Genomic DNA, 20,731 nt, shown 5'->3' with positions numbered 1-20,731 from the left:
CGCTGCACCACTCTCAAAGGCAGCAGACACATTTGATGCCCATGAAAGAGGCCTGTCAGGAGGTTATCAGCAGGGACTGTTAGGCCTTGGCGAGCAGTGGGGATGAAGCGCTGCGGAGTGACAGCCAGCCAGCTGTGTGAGAGAGAAAGAGAGAGAGAGAGAGAGAGACAGGGCCACAGAGCTAAGCCACTGACACTCACCACCAACGCCACTCTGTTCCTCCCTTTTAAACACAGTAAGAACAATAATCGTTGCTGGATTGAAACTGATTCAATTATTTATTTTAGGATACTTTAGGAGTTTGTGCTCTTTGCGATTTCTGGGTCATTAAGCCCTTGTAGATTCATTAAAAAACCATGAAGCAGCCGTGTCACTAGCCGGGTCCTGGGCGCCTGGCTCTGACAGCGCCTCCTGTTATCTCACCCTGGATTTAATGCGTGGAGTTACAGAGCTAGCATAACAGCCAGTAGCACAGGGGGGTAAAGACCAAGTAACAATGGCTGGCTCTCGAGCCAGACATTAAGAGAGGAGAGACGCCTCAAATTTACAATGTCTGTCTGTCTGTCAGACTGTCCAATGTGTCGGGGTGTTTTAGTGTGTGAGGTGCATATTGAACACACCCACGCGCGCACACGCTAGCATGTATGTACTGCACACACACACACGTACGCACATGCTAGCATACACACACACACACACACACACAGAACCCCCAACCCACACAATGAGCCACTCTTCATATGGTCAAATTCTAATGCGTCTTCTTCACTCTTCACCTCCTGTCTCATCCATCACACACTCAACGCCCGTGGGAGGGAGGCGGAGGGGGGCAGAGCAGCCGAGGATGAGTGATTAACCGAACTGAATGTACACAACCCTCCCAACACGGTAACAAGAGAGGAAATTTACATTCCATTGCATATCTGTCAGGAGATAACCCTGACAGTGAATAATAACCGCAGACCTGTAAACTAAGGGCGTGGGTCTGGAGGCAAACATGCAGCTGGGCAGGCAGCCCCTCCACAGCAGGGGCAACTGAGAAGAGAAGCAGCATACAGGGGGCATTCCTGTACTGGCCTTTGTCTATCTGTAATGAAGACAAATACCTCTTTATACATATGACATTACAGTGTTCAGCTAGCAAACTAGCGAGCTAGCGGGGGGGGTTGTTTAACACTTCATTCACACCCACTCCACTGTTCATGCGGCTGTGCATCTTTCTTCATTACCAGTTAATACTTTGCATGCCGACACTTTAATTTCACATACTGTATAAACGTCTAAATATAAACAGCATCCGATGCGGTATCTTCAAGTGGCTGGAAACCACGAAGGAATTCTGGAGTGTGAACAATATCATAATTCATCTATGCTAATATGGAGTTCGAAATGCAAACAATTCCCCCACAGCCATCCAACCCATAATATACCACTAAGGTCCCTGAAACTCTCGAGCAAAGTATCTCCTCAGGACACCCAATGTAAGACTGGTAACCACAGAGGACTGTCATTAAGTTGACAGGCAGAAGAAAGGGACTCTGTCCATCTTCCTGACCATATGACCCCCTGTCTGACCCCGATGACCCCTTACAACCTTTCCTGAGTGATTTGAAGCTTCTGGCTTGATTGTGAGGTCTCTGCAGTCTCTGGAGTCTGAGCATCTGACAATAGTGTCACAATCTTCAGAAGAGCTGAATGCTGGGTATAAAGCATAACGCACAAGGCATGATTCTATAGATAGAACTGAATTGCGGCAGAAACCCATGACGCTAAAGTTCTTGAACTTTCAGAACCCTTTGATAATCAAGACTTTCTGAAACCGAATGGGTTCACGGCCAGGTCTTCACACGCCGAGAGTGAGAACAGGAGGGCTCTGCTTTCACACGGCTCTGTTCTATGACAGACTGTCAAGGGAGAAGACATCTCCAAATACTGAGATATCATTATGGGCTGAATGGAACATAAAAAGGTTGAAGACATGCAATAAATCAAAGCACTTCGAGGACGACAGTGTTCCTCTTTGAGGGACAACTTCAGGACTTATCGGTTTTCTTCCAGAGCAGGCGTCACGTTGACACATCCCGTGGAAATTAAATGAACCATCATCAAAGGAGAAAAATTAGAGGGCTGCGTATTTGAAAAATAGCACTGTGAATAAACTCATCTGAGAGCTGGATGGCAGAACAAAATAATGAGGGAGGAGAGAGAAACAAATGATTGGTTAAGAAAGAGAACCATTTGTCCTCATCGCTGGAAGAGGCAGCGCACACATTTACACTAAAGAAACAAACAGAAACGTGAGAGACTGACAGACACAGTCAAGGAGGAGAGAAAGACAATCACAAACACAAACACAGACACAGACAGACAGACAGACAAATACAGACAGACAGACAGCCCGTGTCCACTGGTACCTGTGAGGGATTTAGAGGTGCTGTCCTTCCTTCTCTGGGGACCAGCTCCACTGCCACTTACAGAACCCTCGTAGCTAATGCAGTCATAACAAAGCAGAGCTGTTCAAAGAAAAAAAAAAAAAAAAAGAATATAAAAATAAAAAGGAAGAAGGGAGGAAAAAACCTTTTTACGCATTCTAAAATGCGTATAGCTTCAAATCAATGACAGGCTTGTATTTTTCTCTACTCTTTGTTTATTTTTTTTGTGTTTCAAAAAACATCATCTTCTTTTTTTACCTGGAACAGCCCTGTTCAGTTATGGCTGTTTTAGCCATGCTGGAACTCTCTAAACCACATTTGACAGAAGCAGACAGACACACACACACAGACGCACACACAGACGCACACACAGACGCACACACAGACACACACAGTATACATGCATGCACAACTAATCATGCTCCCTTGACCAACACAGGTCTCTCCCAATCCTAGACAGACTCCAAGAGAAAGGCTCCACTCACCAGACCAGACACCTGCAAATCTACTTACTGATATGATTTAGGAGAAAACATTTTTTTTTTTATAACGAAGCCTTTCTGAAGATACCGGAAACCACTGACCCCAGAAGCAGTAATCACATTTGTTAGTGCTGGAAAAAGGCTACCTGGATGATTAGTGGAGTGGAAAAGAGCATCTGAGGATGACAGTAATATTGGAGAGGTAAAGCAGAGATAGGGAGAGTGTTACATACTGGCTCTCGTACCTGCGAAGGCCTTGGAGATGCGCTCCTTCTTCCACTCCCAGGGCTGGTCGTACTCCTCTGGGGGTCTCTCGTCGTCCTGGGGCAGCCGGCTCTCCCTGGGGCAGCGGGGCCGCTCGGGGTCCGAGTCCCCTCCGTTCTCGGTGGGCTCATAGGGCGTGTCATATAGGGGGAGATCCTGCCTCGACGACCCCTCCTTAGACCCCCGGCCACCACGGATCTCTGTCAAAGGAGACAGGAGGAGAGGTTATGTTAAAGGCGCAATCTACAATTTGTTTGGCAGTCCAGTGGTTATTTCAATTCATGATATATACCCATTGATTATTGACCAAATATGAATTATAGATGCCTAATGGGATAAGTACACCAACTAATTAAAGAGATGTTGGCCATAGGGCCAAACCAGGAAATCAGATTAAAAAGGTGGAACATCCTTTTAAAGAATCACATCTTAAATCACAGTCAATAATGAAAACACAAATGCAAGTTAATTAGCACACGACCACCTTTCACCAGGTTCCTTGCAAAAGTGAACAGCTAAGCTACAGCAGTGAGATCCACCCGGCTGCGTCTCTAATCTAACCACCCTCTGAGACCCATGAGAGAGAAGACCCAGGAGAGTGCAGGACTGTTAAACACCTCTGTGTGAATCTTAATCAAACTCTAGATACCTGCTAACAGCAATTAGCAACGCTGGGTACCACACAACTTATCACAGAATACAGCCTCGGATGCAACAGTGTGTGTCCTCTTTTTTTTTACCACTCTCCAGCCTCTCGTCAAGATAAACCCCAGGTATAAATCTGCAACTAATGACCCGTAGTGAGTCGTAGTGTCATGGTTTCAGATTTGATGGGTGTGTGAGGGATTGTGGGGGCCTCCTGGGTGCTTGTTGGGAGTAGAGATGAAAGCTCGCTGCTGTTGCTGACAAGCTGACAAAGTGTGGAGAGGAGAGGACGGGAGAGGAGACTGACAGCCTAAGCACCAGTGACTGTGCACGCCACAGCGTAGCCTGCGTGAACACCGCCTCACCACAACAGCTATAAAACAGACACACACACACACACACACACACACCAGAAGAAAACCCTTACCCATCTTCTCACTCATCTCCCTCAAATGTCTCACCCATCTGACCTTCACTTCTACACTTTCTACACCTCCCTGCATCTCAATCTCTCTCCAATTCACATATGAATTATATAGAGGGGGAAAAACATGCAGCTACTACAGAAGGTTTTATATGGAGTGTGGATACCTGGATGTAACAGGTGAAATACAACTGTGTAGGGCCTCAACCCTTACTAGAATGGAACAGAATAGAACAGAATATAATATAACTATTGTATTCTAGTAAAGGTTGAGGCCACAATAGACACAGTAGTATCGTGACATCCATATATCTACCTATAAAAATAGAATGATGACAATGGACATGCCGTCAACATTCCATTGTGGTTAACAGTGTCAGAGGCTTTCCTCAGGTCGAGGGCAACTGCACCTACAACACCCCGTTTGTCCAGCTTGGACTTGATCATCTGTAGGAGATCGCAACATGCTGTTTCTGTAGAGTGGTAAACTCTAAACCCAGACTGTATGGGCTGAAGGGGAAAGCTCCCGTATTCAGGGAGGCTGTTAGCACTTTCATGACAACCTCGGAGATGACAGGGAGGATACTGATTGGTCAGTCGCTGCTCACATCGTGTATTGTCCGCCATCTTTTGGTGTACTAGCCAAACTAGTACTAGTACTAGACTTCTACTCATTCTATTTCTATGTCTACACCCCTCATCCTACACAACTGTGACAGTCCTACCACTGCATCATGCTCTTGAGAACTCTGACTTGTGTGTTATCCCCCACCCTCCCCCTTTTTCCATCTTCTTCCAGTAGCACAAAGCTGTTAGCAGCTCGTCTTCCTTTCTCCTGGGCCGCATGAAGCTGTTAGCGGCCAACTCCGCCGTGGAGTAATGCAACGTGAGGAGAATGAAATATTATGCCACACCACTGCATAATTGCCTCTCCAGCCCAGGGGAGCTCTTGCGGAAAAAATAGAAAGTGTGGAGTCTAATGGAGCTACCCAATGGGGACGGGAGGGGGGCGGTATGCCAGCAATCTCCAGGTAATCCTGCACTAAGGCAAACTCTCACCACCACCCCTTTGATCTCACTGTTAAAAGTCTTGGCATCATTAAGTGATCTTGGCGAGATGTGTGTGTACTCACCTCCTGCCAGAAGAGCACACAGTACCAGGGGTAGGAGAGGGTGAGAGTCAGAGATGAGCGAACAGGAGAGGTGGCTGCCGGAGGGTTTAGGGCATGGGGTAGTGGGGGTGGGAGTCGGGTAGCATTTAGGGATGAGGTGGTGGGGAGTAAATCTTGCTTGAAGAAGCCTTTAATTGGAAGCGCGTTGCCTTGGATAAACTGCCGGGGGGGATTAAGACTCCCCACCGACCCGGCGAACAAGCCTCTATTTGTGCAAAGGCCGGGAGGGGGGTGGACTGCGGCAGACTGGGTCCTTCTGACACATTGCCTCCCAGCAGCTCTCTCAGCAGGACTGCATCCCTCCCTCCCTCCGTCTTTCCTTCTCTTTCTTTCTTTCTCTCGCTCCTTGTCAAGGCACGCTTTTGCGAGAGTGGGGTGGGGACACATCTGTCTGGGCTGATTACAGTGATTAGCGTCAACGGATTGCGGAGCTGCAACTTGTTGCACAGCTGCAGTAGTACCCCTGCCCTCTTGACTCCTCTCCCTCCGCTCTGGGGTCGGGGGTCAGGGGGCATGCCCCTCCTCCGCTGCCCTCTTCCCCTCCCCGGATGGGAGAGTTCCTCTCCAGATGGCCTGCTTCCTCTCTCTGACTGGGCTGAGACCACTCTCACTAGCTAGGTGGTCCACATTTGGCCTTTAGCACCCAACACCCACAAGACTAGGACATAGTCCCTCTTGACTGTAGTACAGGCTGTGGAGTACCAACACTGACAAAGTAAGAATCAGAGGATAAATCTTACTTAGCCAAGGAGACATGTGACTACAGTAGATACTGCTGTCTGCTTGAAAACTACACTCCCGAAGCCAAAGTAGTTCATGCCTGTAGCCTCTACCCAGCTCAGAGCTAGTGAGAGACAGACAGGCAGAGAGAGCAGCTTTCACAGTTTCAATGGTGAATGCAAGTCTCAGATATGTCCTCTCTTCCCTCCTTCGTTATCCTCTCTGGTTCATGAACTAAAGAGATCAGTCCTGTGGGGAAAGAGAACAAGATATTTCTTGCTATAAATCCTGGGAGGCTCCTGTCCCACTTACAGCAGGAGTAGGGGGCCCTGTGGGCACATTATCATGGCGCTTCATGGAGGGGGGAATGGGAGTGCTCTGGATTAAATCAAAGACATTAGCTCCAACCAGCCTGGCAGCCAGAGACCAACCGCTGCACCTGATCAACAACCCCTTCCTCCCCCCGCCTCTTCTCTTCCCCATCTTCCCTCCGATTTGAAACAGTGAATACATTAGCAAGGACTGGCAGGAGTTAGCTAGCCAGCTAGATCACTATCATAGCCTCCCTTTATCAAAGATAAAGGTTATCCAATACGAAAGGCTTGGCAAACATATCTGCCCAGTCCTTTAGAATCAGGGAGGATTTCTCATCTGTAGCGCTTAGAAAGGCATCTATCTGGAGGGGGAGATCTTCTCTGGGCTAGTGGAGGGATTAAATGTGATGGACTTCACACATCTGGAAAACAAATTTGTGAGTTGTACACAGTGTAGGTCCATCTTTCTGTCTGGTATTGCAGAGCATGCCAATACTAATTTGTGTTTGTATTATTTGGCAAAAACAATACAAACCACACAGTACTAACATCATGGAGTGTTGTTAGGTCAGCAAACAATGAACAACTCACCGACACTGAAGGACGGCTCACTGAAGGACACCATGCAGTGGAGTGATACTACAGAGAACAAATGGTCAACTAAATCAAGTCGCTACGAAGTGAACGGTGCTAGAGAATGGTGAGAATGGAGCGATTCTATTTTAAATTCCAAACAAGAGCATTATTTCAGTCAGGTCTCCTGGCATTCACCTGCTTATAAATGCTAACCGTGTACGCTACAGTACGTGAGCCTACCCACATGTAACAAAGCAAGCAGCTAGATCTTGTTCGGTGACAAAGTGTGTGTGAGAGAGGGGTTAGAGGTTGATTAACAAAGCCCCTCTGCCACAGTGGGTATCTATCTAGCCCTGGGGATTTTCTATAGCCTTTAATTTCAACTTCTTTTTTTCCCCCCCGTCATCACCGTGGCCCTCAAACGCTGGACAGGTTATCGAGTCTTGGCACTCAGGGCTAGAAGCTATCTGGGGGCGGGGGGCCACCCACAGGCATGGTGGGGTGTCAGTCTGAGTGCCGGCTGACAATTGGAGGTGTTTGCTCTCTGACCCGTGTCGGCCCCACTGCAGAGATTGGCCCGTGTCGGCCCCACTGCAGAGATTGGCTTGGCTCAGTCGTCTGTGAGCAGAGGGCTGTGTGTGTGTGTGTGTGTGTGTGTGTGTGTGTGTGTGTGTGTGTGTGTGTGTGTGTGTGTGTGTGTGTGTGTGTGTCTTTTTATTCCGCCAGAGACTTTCAAGAGACTGGCAACAGAATAGGGGGAGTCAATCAGATTCAGAACAACACTATCACCATCCATTTAGAAAGGAACTGGGTTCGGAGGGAGCCTACTGTATGCAGCCTGTGGAATTGGATAGATAATGGATTTGAACACTTATAACCTTACAACAACTTCACTTAAATAGCCTATTGTATCATATTCCAGGAGCGAAAATGGAGGGGTAGAGGTAATGACACGGGAAAGGCAGCAGCTGGAACAACAGCTGATCTTGTCCATGGATGGTATTATATGAAATAACCATCTACAGTACTTGAACTTTGACAGGAGTCACCACCCGCCCCACAGCCCTCTGACACAATAGAGGAACTTGGGGTAGGATGGAGATCAGTACAAATTTGTGTGTGTGTGGGGGGGGGGGGGGGGGGGGCATTGGACTAGTCATGTACAGCAACAAAAGATCAAAACATATAGGGAATACATGATCATATCTCTTTGTTCATGTCTTTTCAGGGGTTATTCAACATTTCATTCTTCTTTGATTCCAATTTTGGAAAAGGTCAGAAAATCGATAAGCAGTGGTGTCTGTCTGTCTGCCTACTTATCTGGATTTGTGAGTGTTTGTGTGTGTCTGAGTTCATGTACATGTGTATGTATGTATGTATGTATGTATGTATGTGTCTGGGTTCATGTACATGTGTATGTATGTATGTATGTATGTATGTATGTATGTATGTATGTATGTATGTATGTGTCTGAGTGCATGCTTGTGTGCATGTGTGTGTGTGTTTTTATGCAATGGTGCTACTACGTCTCTCAGCCTCCTCCAGAAGGAACACGAGCAGCCATGTCGTCCCTCCCTCTGCTCCCAGGCGGCTCATGCCGTGCCAAACTTGCGGTGGGCCCTCACAGAGGCCCTGCCAGCACCACAGACGAGGAAACTTTCGGGAAGGAAGGACCAGAGGCAGATTGAACCAAGCGCCCCTATTCATTCGTTGGCCTGGAGAGGAGTGAGTATTTTTGGGTTCTCGCTGCACTCTTTGTGGTGTGGCGCTTCCTTGTAAACATGCCTAGCTGCAAACTGGAAGCCAGTGGCCACTTCTGGGGCTCAGGCAGAGGGATGATGAGACACACTGACAGACACACTGCTGCCAACCCCACAGAGTAGTGTTGTGTTTGAGCGGAAATATTCCGGAATCTTCCCTTGGCAACGGCAGTTTGGAGAGAGAACTGCTTACAAAATGCATCCGTTTACTCACAAATAGGATGCAGGCACTCGGTGTGACACACCGCCTACAGTATAATACCCTATAATAGCACCGGTACAATACATATTTTATGTAGTCTATAACTTAACCACAGCTGATGATGTGCAGCAGTGGTACTGGGCTGCCGGTGGTGAAAGCTTATCATAGCAGGGCAATTTGAGAGTGAGTTAAATGAAGAATAGTGCTGGCAGTCAAAAATAACATCCTTCTTCTCTTTTTTGTGCTGTGAGTCTGTGTGTAAATTTGTGCATCTCTTTCTATGTGTGTGTGTGTGTGCGTGTGTGTGTGTGTGTGTGTGTGTAGAGAAAACTGTGTGTTTATTTGCTGTTCCCCAGAAGGCCAGGGGCAAGAGATGCTGGGGAGTGTCTTCTCCCTGAATGCACATGACATGTATATGGATTCATTCCTTCTCTGCGCCACAGGCAGAGATGGGAGAGAGAGCCAGCCCTGAGACGTACATACACAAAATAGAAAGTGGGAAGAGAGGGAAGGGGACTCACAATGTTCAGCTGTCATCTGAAGGCTTAACAGTGATGATAGGGACATTGACCAAGCATTAAGAGGCTGTTGCTTCTACTAGGATTGTCACCAAATGTTTATCTCTACTAGCCTAGCACATAATGCTAATATTTTATTCCATGAAAGCAACTTCACTTTTCCTCATTTAACAACCTATACCATCTCATCCTACAAAGCCATGAAATCAGACAATCGTAATCACCAAAACCATGCCTTCTTTATTGCTTTTTGTTTTTCTACACAGGAAGAGAAAACGTATTTATATTCCAATATTTAGCCTTTAGCTGTTGATTCAAGAAATACATCATCTGAGAAATACAGCTCAAGAGAAACACACTGCTCAAAGTTCAATGTTGGAAAAATGTGTAAAGTTAATTTGAATTTAACATCACTGAGAATCTACCACAAACAAACCCCAGCATCAACCCCAGCATCAGGTGGTCAAATACTCCTTTAAAAAAACATGCTCCCTTGTTCTATATGATGAACAAATGTTGCCACCAATAAGTGATTACCTCAATCTGGGGTTAAGCATGGGATGATGTAACGACTGTCAATGTCACAGCACTGGTGGTGAATAGCATTGAACGGCTTGCTAGCATATTTAGCAGTCTAAACATGTCGCTATGTAAATGGATGGCCACATGCAGGCCACAGCATGGACGGCTGCATTGATCCCATGCAGGGCCACGGAGGCAATTACAGCTCGTTAGAACTGTGGTGAAGGCTCATTAATGGAAGATAAATGAGATCCTGCCTGGATCTCAGGCTTGGAAAAGTGCCCTCTCTACCTCCATGAATCACAAAGTGACCCGATGAACCCAACACACACACACACACGCCGCCAGCCAACAAGCCAATGCCAGCCAAAAAGTGTACATCAAGATACTACTGACAAAATAGTAGCAGGTAGCTCAGACTGTTGCTTTTCGTTTGTCTGTTCATTTTCTTGCCTCTGCCTAACACTTCCTCAATGCCATTTTAATGTCAGTGAAATGCTAAGATGAAGACCCGTCAAGGCGGGGCAAGAGACAAGGGACTTCTAGTGACTTTTAGCAACTCGCTGACAGGCTGCCTGGCTGCCACCACTGAAATCAAGCGCATCCCAGAGCTTCATGAGTGCCAAGCTATTTTCTGAAAAGACCCCGTTGTGAGCGAGCAGCAGCTCTCTGTGTCTATTGTTCCTGAGCAGAGATAAGGCTGGCTCAGGATTAGAGGAGAGTGCACCCAGAGTTCAGCTCCTGGAAGGAGGAGGAGGAGGAGGAGGAGGAGTAGGAGGAGGCTGGGACTGGGACTGGGGGAGAGGAGTGAGGAGCAGAGCAGAGATGACTGGGGGAGCGGAGAGAGGAGTTGCCTGTGGCTCTGAAGGATAGATGAGGTTTGTTGGCTAATCTCCCCCTGTGATCAGCCACTAGTGGAGGAGGAGGAAGAGGAGGAGGCTGGGGGAGAGGAGAGAAGAGGAGCAGTGAGGAGTGGAACAGTGGAGGAGTTGCCTGTGGCTCTGAAGATGTGGTTTGTTGGTTAATCTGCCCATGCGATCAGCCACTAGTGGGGGAGGAGGAGGAGGAGAGGGAGAGGGAGGAGGAGGAAGACCAATGACACTTGAACGTGGCTGTGATAGATAGCCACTCGACCCGCCCCCCGCTGGAGGTTAACAGTCCATGGTGGTGACGTCCTGGAGCAACAGTCATCCAAGACCACCCCCCCCCCCCCCCTTCACCCCACCACCATACCACTACACCCCGAGGGGAACACTGAAGACTGCTCATCTATTCTGCTCTGCTGGGGGAGAAATAGAGATGCCATGGGATACATCTCCAGCTCGTGATGCAAGGAGAGCATTCCAATGAAAACCTATAGGTATAAATCTAGAAGAGAGATACACAAAGTGGGTGGGTCAGGGAGAGGTCAACGAGCACCCATTACCTGCCTGATTTCTAATGACTTCCTTTGACGATCATTTGCATCTTTCCGAGCCAAATTAAGTCAAACCGCAGCTGTAGGCATATTGTTCAATGGGAGTATCACTGTGGCCAGGAAATAGCAATTCTGTAGAATTGACAAATTAAATCTTTTCTCCTTATTGTGAGATAATCCGATAATCTTCCCCAACAGCACAACAAAGCAGGCAGCAGCAGAGAAATCTGTGGGAAATTAAGCCTCTATCACCTCTGTGGAGACTGGAACAGACAGAGACAACAAACAGAGTTTTCTCCTTAGCCTGGCTCTCATTAGTGTAGCTATAACCATGCAGAAATGCTGCTCCGCTCCACACACACACACACACACACACACACACACACACACGCGATGAGCGTACACACACACACACACACACGATGAGCGTACACACACACACACACACACACACACACAAGCCCTGGCAACAGTTACACAACAGTCTGCCGGCTACTCTCCCTCTATTCATAGGCACCTCAGCATAAAAGGACCCTACAATCCACATGAGGATTGGAACAAAATAGACCGTTCCTTCCATTCCGGCTATTTCTGAACATCATAGTTGGGGGCTCATTACGAAACACACCCACAAACAAAATAGGAACGAAATTCTAAAAATAATTCTAGCAACCAGTTCAACAGTCAGGCCATACATATTCAACGCTGACACAGAAAAGCATGAGTGGTTGACCCCAGGGGGGCTAAAAGACAGAAGGAGAGAGAAAATAGAAAAATACTGGTCGGATGGTATCGATTCCCCACATCTATCGGAAAAAGCTCTCCGTGCACACAAGCAGAGCAGGGTGACGTGTTAAGCAATACTCCCAGTGCAGAGGACACGGATGTCCTCAGGGGAGAACACATGCATTAGAGGGAGCTCTGGCAATGCAAATAGTTACACAGCCAACGACCTCACTCAACCCCAGAGTGTATACCACACAACCTTCAGTGTACTGTTTCTCAAATCTCCACAGCGCTCCCCTACATGACTGCCTCCGAGTGTAAATACAGTCGAGGTAGATTACCAAGGTAAGCCGCTCACAGTGTTTACATGACTGAGATAATCTGATCCCTTACCCTCACACCACCTCTTCTGACAGACTAAAACAGAAGCATGACTACAGACAGATTAAATAATGGGAAATAAGAGTAAGAGTCTTTCAGAGAAGGTTAAGCCTGCAGTGCATGTTCAACAGAAGTGCTCAACAGGAGTGAAGAGGAGCCCTATGGCTCAGGGGCACAAGAACACAAGGTATTAGTCCAGACCAGTCTGTCCACTGTCTTCTAACATGTACAGACAACAACCTGTTCTCCATCATGGCTGAGGCTCTGGTTGGTGTCTCTCTCTGTCTCGAAACAAGTAGCTCCTCTTGACCGAGACACTTGTGGAGATCTGAGGGGATTGGATAAGTAAGAGCAAGGTAGGAGTGAAATTCCATCCATCCAGTCTGAATCAGAAAGCAACGTTGAGCGACTATCATCCTAGCCAATCATTTCAAATCTGCACAAGTGTCAGAGGAGGCTTGGGGCCCACGTCTATCTCATCTCAAAGGGAGATTCAGATCTCAAATCTGCTGCTAGTCAAATGGCTCTTGTAGTTTATTTTGGACGGTGGGCTCAGTGCTGGTTGGTCCGTCCGTCTGTCTGTCTGTCTGTCTGTCCCATTAGATCAGGCCTGTGAGGGCCTAGGGAGAAGGCTACCGAAGACTGCAGAAGTTGTGGCTGGGCCACTCATCCGCACACAGGCTGATTCAGCATGATAGAAGAGAAAGTCTGAACCGGGGGGGTTCACACGCGATGCAACGATCCAACTCTGTACGGTACATCCACAAGCTAGACGGACAAGCATCGCCGCTCGGCCCATGCATAAAACAAAAGGACGCCGTACACTTGAACACATCGTACTCGCAAGAGGATAAGGAACGACTTTACCTTCGCAAATACACATGAATGTCAAAGAGATTGCGTGGGGAGGCGGGACAACTCGTTCATCTGCCGCTGTTGCGCTACACCCTCCTGAGGAGTAAACAAAACAACAATAACAACAACGCCTCCTCCCAAAAGAGCGGATGGGCGTTCCATTGAAAAATGGAGAGAATGCAATTCAGGACTTCGTGAATTAATAAGGCTGTGTGTTGTTCGAGACATATCCTTTGTTAAAGACCACAGAAGCTCCATTTGTTTGCAAATCAGTTTGGGAATAGATGTGATGCAACAGTACAACAACAACAACTACAATAACAGGGTGTACCCATTATTTCTGTCAAGTTCATTGTCACGGTGCATCATGGGAAATCCGTGAAGCAGGTTGGGGAGAAGGCACCGCTCTCTCTAGATGAAATTCTTCCCTCATTCCCTCCCATCAACCCACTTACATATTTACTCTATTTACACTGAACTAGAATGAGGACATAAAAGAAAGCCCATTTTCCTTAATGAATAAAACACATCGCAGAAAATGAGGAAGAAACAAGCAATAACAAATGCAAAATTGTCCTCGAGGGCTCTGTGCTGAAAATGAGCTCTTGTAAACAAAACTGATTGCCCAACACAAACTAGCAGCTATGGAGTGACTGTCAACTTTGACTAACCTCCTTTTTATGACTTCCTAATGACAGAGCCATGACACTTCCCGCTGCTGTTTCACTTGGTATGATATATGTGACATAGTTTGCTACATAATCTTTATTTACACTGCAGAGCCAAACCAAGCTGAGCGGTACAGTACTGGACTGGCCTGGTAATGCATCCACCGTAGTTAGCTTTAACAATGTTGGAAAAGACAATGTGAAGGGGAAAATATCTGAGCTAGCACAATATGGTTTGGGACGGCCCTGTAGTGTGTAAAGCCCCTTACTGTAAGAGCAGGAGCAGCCTATAGACCCTGGTGGTTGATAAGGCACAGCACAGTCCGATACGCTACACTGAAAGGGATTAGAGCTAAAGATTTTTGGTTTATTCCTCTGTGACCAGGGTCAAATCACTCCTCGTCACCACGGCTGTGCCAATCTAAGCCACAAATGGAAAAGTCATTAACATTTGCATATTTAATTCAGCCAGCCCAGATCCCTACAGTGCTTTAAGGAAGTCTGATCCGCTAGTACTGTAGAAGTGTGAGTCAATATTCATTTCTCCATTAAAACCCCAAGGCTAGTTCACTCCGTGGTGCTGTGGTCCGACATCAACATATTTTACGATTCATCCTCATTAACAAAAGCTTTGCATGTATACATGCACTGCTTGTTACAGAAGGTGTGCCGGTGCAGCATTTGACTCTATCTATGACCGATATGACATGGCAATATCTCAACAAGAACCCCAAAACGGGCAGTGTGTGTAATAATGTAATAATAACAAGCTAACAGCCCCAGTGTGTAATACCATAATTGTAACACTACCATGCCAAGTTCCATGCCTGTGTTCTTACGATGCCCCCTCTCTCTCTCTCGGTCTCTCTCTCTGCTGGCCTGCCACCAGGACTGTGGCTGACTGCAGTGTGCCACGTGGGCACCCACTCCGGCACAGGAGGCTCTGCCAAACATCAGTCAACACACCATTGACTTTTATAACCCAGCTCCCAAAAAAAACCCTCCTCTGATGAAACCGTGTGGGACGCGAGAGACGGCTGTGCCCCTGGCGCTGGCGTTCAGCAGAGAAGCATGTGTCACTCGCCACACACACACACACACACACACACACCATTCATTACCATCAGGCTAGTGACTCACATGCTGGTTTTATACATCTGTCGTATATATGACCAATCACAACAACCCAATAAAAACACACATAGCCAATACACAAGTGAATAACCTCTCTGCCTCATCCATTCCCAGAACCAGGTGTCACTGCTGCCAATACGGAAAAACACTGAGGGAGTTGGGGAGAATAGAGGGTGATCGATGCGGAGAAATAATGCTGATGAGATCAGAGATCATAGAGGTGGTTAGCGATGGTATAATCATACAGGCTGTAGGTCAGGACCTGTTGGAAGACAGCATTGCTCCCCTTTACCAAAGTAGTTCTCTATCCTACTTCTGTATTCTGTCAGTACGCCCTCACACTCAAAAGATAATACACACACACGCGAAATGTCGAATATCCCCTGAAGAGACATGAACAAAGAGACATGATCATGTATTCCCTATATGTTTTGTTTTTTGTTGTTGCTGTACATGACTAGTCCAATGCCCCCCACACACACACACACACACACAAGCACACCGCAGCGAGGGAAGTGTATGCATTTCGTAGAAAGCCTATTCTCTATGGAATGCTGACCTGAAGTGAATTCTAATCGATGGCTCACAGCAGTGTAAATCTGTCATTGAGCCTGGACACGTAGAGCAGTGAGGAAGAGCAGTGGTTGGAGCTCATCAACAATGAACAGAAGGAGCGATCACTAAGGACAGAGGACTAAAAAAATAGCTTTAGACGGTTATGAAAGAGGACAAATACCAGACATCAGAGTTGATGCATATAGCAACTGATGGGAGTGATGTGCCCAATCAGACCTCTCTCCCTCCCTCCCTCCCTCCCTCCCACTGTATATCCGCAGGAGTGCAGCAATCATCATCCACACAGTTTGGCCGACTCCTTCTCTTGAACAGGAATGTCTCTAGCGGTGCCAAGCTCCCTTTCACAAAATGTAGATGCAAGCAAAACACAAAGACACAAATGAACAGGAGGGCTTACGCATAAGGAATGCACATGTTGATTTAAGCTGTCTGCCTACGTCATGCTACGAACGGAATACCACAGCATATATACCCTATCATATACTGTACATTCATAATAATAAACATGCACACACACAAACAAGCACACACACAAGGACACACACACAAAAACCATCCATTACAGGGCTCTAAAATACCATGTCACGGTTGGCCTGACCTCAGCGGGGCTGTACTGGTGCTTACTGGTATTTCATGAATGAGAGGAGTGGCAAGTGGAGTGGGGTGTTTTGAATTCCTCACCAGTAGGTCTGTGGGCATCTATTCCCAGCTGGCCATGGTCCCAGTGAAACTCACTCACTCACACTTACACACTCACTCCTCCCACAATGTACCAGGGGTGGGCTGACAAGACCCATCCCGCTCGGAGCTGCTAACACATTCCTCCACCTGCTGGCTGGCTGCCTCCCTCCCTCCTCATCTATTCTGTTCAGGGTACACAGTCAATTCCACACTGGTGAGGTGGCTGATGTCTAATATTCAAAACCAGTGGGTATGTACAGTTGTGCCTCTAATCATTGGCCAATGTAATCTTACCTCGGTTCTCTCTTTTCATGCAAATGAATAAAACCTCAGAGGGATTGACAGGAAATTATGTCTTAGCAGAAATACAGGAGGCTACAGTTCTAATAAGGACGCTCTGGGTGTGTCTGATGCCATGTGCTTTATATTCGTTGTGTGTGCGTGCGTGCGTGCGTGCGTGCGTGCGTGCGTGCGTCTGACTTCAGGCCAAGTCTGACGGTCTGTAGACGGGGTTGAGGCTCCAGTCCAGTGGGTGTGGAGATGAAAGACTCCAGTCTGACTTCTTGCACTTCCTGCTGAGACACAGGAAGCGCCCAGATTCCTGTCAGGAAGGGGAGGGTCCCAAATTCTCAGGAATCCCAACTAAGATTCTCCCACTTCACCAAGACCCTGTCACCTCCTCTTTGCTGAAAGTAGGGCCAAAGAGAATAGTTGCTTCCACCTCTGAGGTGGACACAGAAGCACTGTCAGTTTATTTAAGCATTTCAAATTAATATCCTGGAGAGAAGGATACTGTACTGTGCCCATATAAGGACACAACCAGCGAAATCCTCTAGGGACTTAAGACCCTCCAGTGCTGTCTCAGATCATTTTCTTCCACAGCGTTCTATCCAGCGCTTTTTCAGCAACTATGGTGGATTCGTAACAAGGCCAGCCCAGTGCAGCTCAGCTCGGTTCTGTCGTGTAAATTAAGCCCTACAAACTGAACCATTGATGAAGGGTAAAAGGCTACAGAGGCACAGCAAGGCACACTAACAATACCATCTTATTACCATGCGTTCTGTGTACTGACATTCTCCTCTGGTGTTGTCTAAATTCCTGTGGACACACTGCAAGAGGAAGTGGCCCTCGCAAACACAGCCGAAACCGTTGAATGATGGCTGACCTTTCTCAAGGCAACGTGAAACATGGGACGCAGGATAGAGCGGAGGTCCGGGCTCAAGTTCCAGTTGCAGATATATCTGGAAATATTGATCATCGGCCTCACAAACAACAACACGCACATGAAATGACAACAAGCGCGGTTTTTGTTGAGGTTTAATTCTTCTCCTAAATAAAGCGTTTTTATTCCCTCTCAAAGAATCTGGCTCTGAATAGCTGTCTGGTTAGATTCATAGTGCCCATTAATAACCTTCATTAGCCATTCAGCCAGGGTCTGTTTGAGCAGAGGGGACTGAGATGCTGCCATCTCCTCTGGGTAGAGCACTGATACACTTACATGAGGCATGTAATACAAACACTGTAATTCAATTAGATGGAAGGCATTTGATCACCCTGAAAACTGTGGCTCCGTCTAAAAGGTCCCATTTATCACCATAAAGGTCTGTCCTCTGTGACAACGAGGAATTAGATGTCCTGACCGTTTCCAAGAGGTGACTCACAGCCCTCCCTTTCCTAGAAAGACAAGTCAGTTTTTTCCGTGGAATCGGACCGAGTCTGTTAGGGATGGCCTTCACACCAGTGTTAATTATCATACAGTCTGCTGACTGAAAGGAGGGGGGGGGGGGGTGAGGAGGAGGAGGAGGAGGAGGATGATGAGAAACAGGAGGTGGTGGAGGAGGGGTAGGAAGAGGAGGAGGAGAGGACACTGGGTCTATTGACATGTCATTTCAAGCCAGCTCTGAGCCATGTGTCACATTCCTCGTAACAGTTGTTCTACCAGGATGAACAAAAGACAAAAAGGAAAAGGAACAAAATCCTATTTTGTCTCCAATCCAAATCTGTTTGTATGGACGGACACAGTGCCAATGGGCAGAGGGATGACGTGGGGAGGAGAGAGAGACAGAGAGTCAAAAAGAGAGAACACCATGTTAGAAGGCCTCTGTGCCAGCTGACCCATTGTCTCAGTTTGGACCGTGGTTCCCTTCACTGTTCTCAAAAAGGCACAGCGACGGGGGTGGGGGGGTTTCAGAGTAATTTGTTCGCTTGTTCAGATAATCCACCATCTGCCCACACTGTGCCCTGTCTACACACTGATCTTGGCCCTGTCTACACACTGATCTTGGCCCTGTCTACACACTGGACCCCAAATCAAACCATATGGGGCCATGTGACAATGAAACGGTTCAAAAGAGACAAGAGATTGCAGAACATAATCAGTAGGACAACAATGAAAAAACTAAGTTTTAGTGACTTAGTTAAAAGACTAGACAGGGTCAGTGGGACTAGTACCACACCTGGGGTCCTGACAGGTTTAGCATGTGAAGTCAGAGGAGTGAGACCCGGTCCTGAGACGAGGCTAACGTTGAGCTTCATCTCTCTGCTCTGTACTGCACCATGTCCTTCTCTTAGGAGGGGAAGGGGATGTCGGTAGGATCAACAGCTTTTGCTCTACAGATGGGGGGGCCTAGAACGTGGTAAATGCTAAGTGGGATCCTCGTGACAACCCTACCCTCAACCCTAACCCAACCCCTAAACGTCACCGTTTTAAATGTCAACTTCAACTGGGTGACGTCAGAGACGGGCTGACCCTGTGACACCCCGTGTCTCTTTCACAAGTACAGGTATCAAACATACATACAGATGGGAACTCTATAAGAAGCTCTCTCTCTCTCTCTCTCTCTCTCTCGCCAGAACAAGTCTTACACCAGCCTGCCATCAGTCAGCCTCTGCTAATTTCACACCCTGCTAAAGTCCCAATTAAATACGTCTCACATTAGGAGCTAAATATAGCAGGTCCTCCGTAGCAGCACTTCAATCTGATAAAAATGACAATTACGCTTGTGGGTTTCCTGTGACAGGAAGGCCTGGCCACCCGCCAGGAACCACAAGTGATACCATAGTATTGTTGGCTTCTTTCACTCCTGTCACTGTTGCCTTTCAATCCCCAATTAACATGCCCTCTCCCACAGGGCCGTTCTCCTTGACCCCTACTTCTGCAGTTGTCTGTCAGTAGTCTTATTACACATGTGCACACACACACACACCTGTGCACATACACACGCACCCACACATGTACATAGATACATACATACATTAACTAAATTCGCATTCTCACACACACACACACACACACACACACACACACACACATAGACGTACACACACATAGACGTACACACACACGTAGACACACACACACGGTCCAATCCCTCACGGTAGAACCAATCACCCCACCCCATCTCTGTGGAAACAGCAGAATGGCAGGAAGTCAAACATTGGCTGGTAACTCCCAAATGTGACACGAGAGTGTGGCTGAACCAGGGCAGTCACAGTGAAGTGATGTAGCCTGTAGTAGCTAGCTATCAGCTCTGGAACATCAAAGACTAGCGTCATCCTGTGATGTTGAAATAGCAGCTCTGATCTGTGCCTCTCCTCTTCTGATAAGGAGAACATTCATTCACAGGAATTAGTCAGAGAAACTAAGTAGAACAAAGACTGTGGAATTAGTACGGCGTACGTGTGTCGCTACATGTGAGATCCTCAGTAACGTAGGCAGGGTAGTGGAGCCTCCTTGAGAACCCAGTCTTTGTCCTTAAAAGGTCAACTCAGCCAGCCTACCACAGCACAGTAGATTGTCAAACCATGAATAAATCCATCACAAACTTTTCACTCTCCAATCCAGGCGTCATATCATAAATCGTACTTTCGGGTTTCCCGCCTGTTTACGGGGTAGTGCTGAGTCACGTGTGAAACTTTACCTTTTACATTATTGGATCTTATTGAAGTGACCTTTAAGAATTCAGTCAATCATGCTGGAGAATAACCTTAGCTAACCTTTACATATGAGAGAAGGCATTGAATACCGAGTGCAGGGAGAATGTGTAGTGCATGGGCCCATATGAGAGAGAGAGAGAGAGAGAGAGCCAGGCTTTAATCTTATCTGGCCTCAAGGATGTGTGACCCCATCTCACACAAAGAGAGGTGGTCAGGATGGTGACACACACTTCCAGTTCATAACAAAGAAACATACACACACACACCAGAGCATCTGCTGGATAATACAGGGGCCACAGTGAGCTGTTAGGGCACAAGCCTGTGAG

The 20,731-nt window shown here is 47.3% G+C and overlaps 1 protein-coding gene across 4 annotated transcripts in view; it reads right to left on the bottom strand.

The window, feature by feature from the left end:
• Positions 1-20,731, bottom strand: part of shf (Src homology 2 domain containing F) — an 82,974-nt gene that overhangs the window by 20,455 nt on the left and 41,788 nt on the right. Inside the window, exons 3-4 of one of the 4 annotated variants that reach the window (XM_083691315.1) lie at positions 3,148-3,378; positions 2,415-2,513 (exon numbers count right to left, since the gene is read on the bottom strand). In XM_083691315.1, the coding sequence (XP_083547441.1) occupies positions 2,415-2,513; positions 3,148-3,378 (330 nt within the window). The remainder of the gene's footprint in view (positions 1-2,414; positions 2,514-3,147; positions 3,379-20,731) is intronic. The other 3 variants (XM_083691316.1, XM_083691317.1, XM_083691318.1) reach the window with 3 other exon arrangements.

Source organism: Argentina silus (assembly GCF_951799395.1).
Source record: "Argentina silus genome assembly, chromosome: 19".
In the NCBI taxonomy this organism is placed as follows: domain Eukaryota; kingdom Metazoa; phylum Chordata; class Actinopteri; order Argentiniformes; family Argentinidae; genus Argentina; species Argentina silus.
Note: the sequence above shows the minus strand (reverse complement) of the source record. Positions and strands in the feature narration are given on the sequence as shown.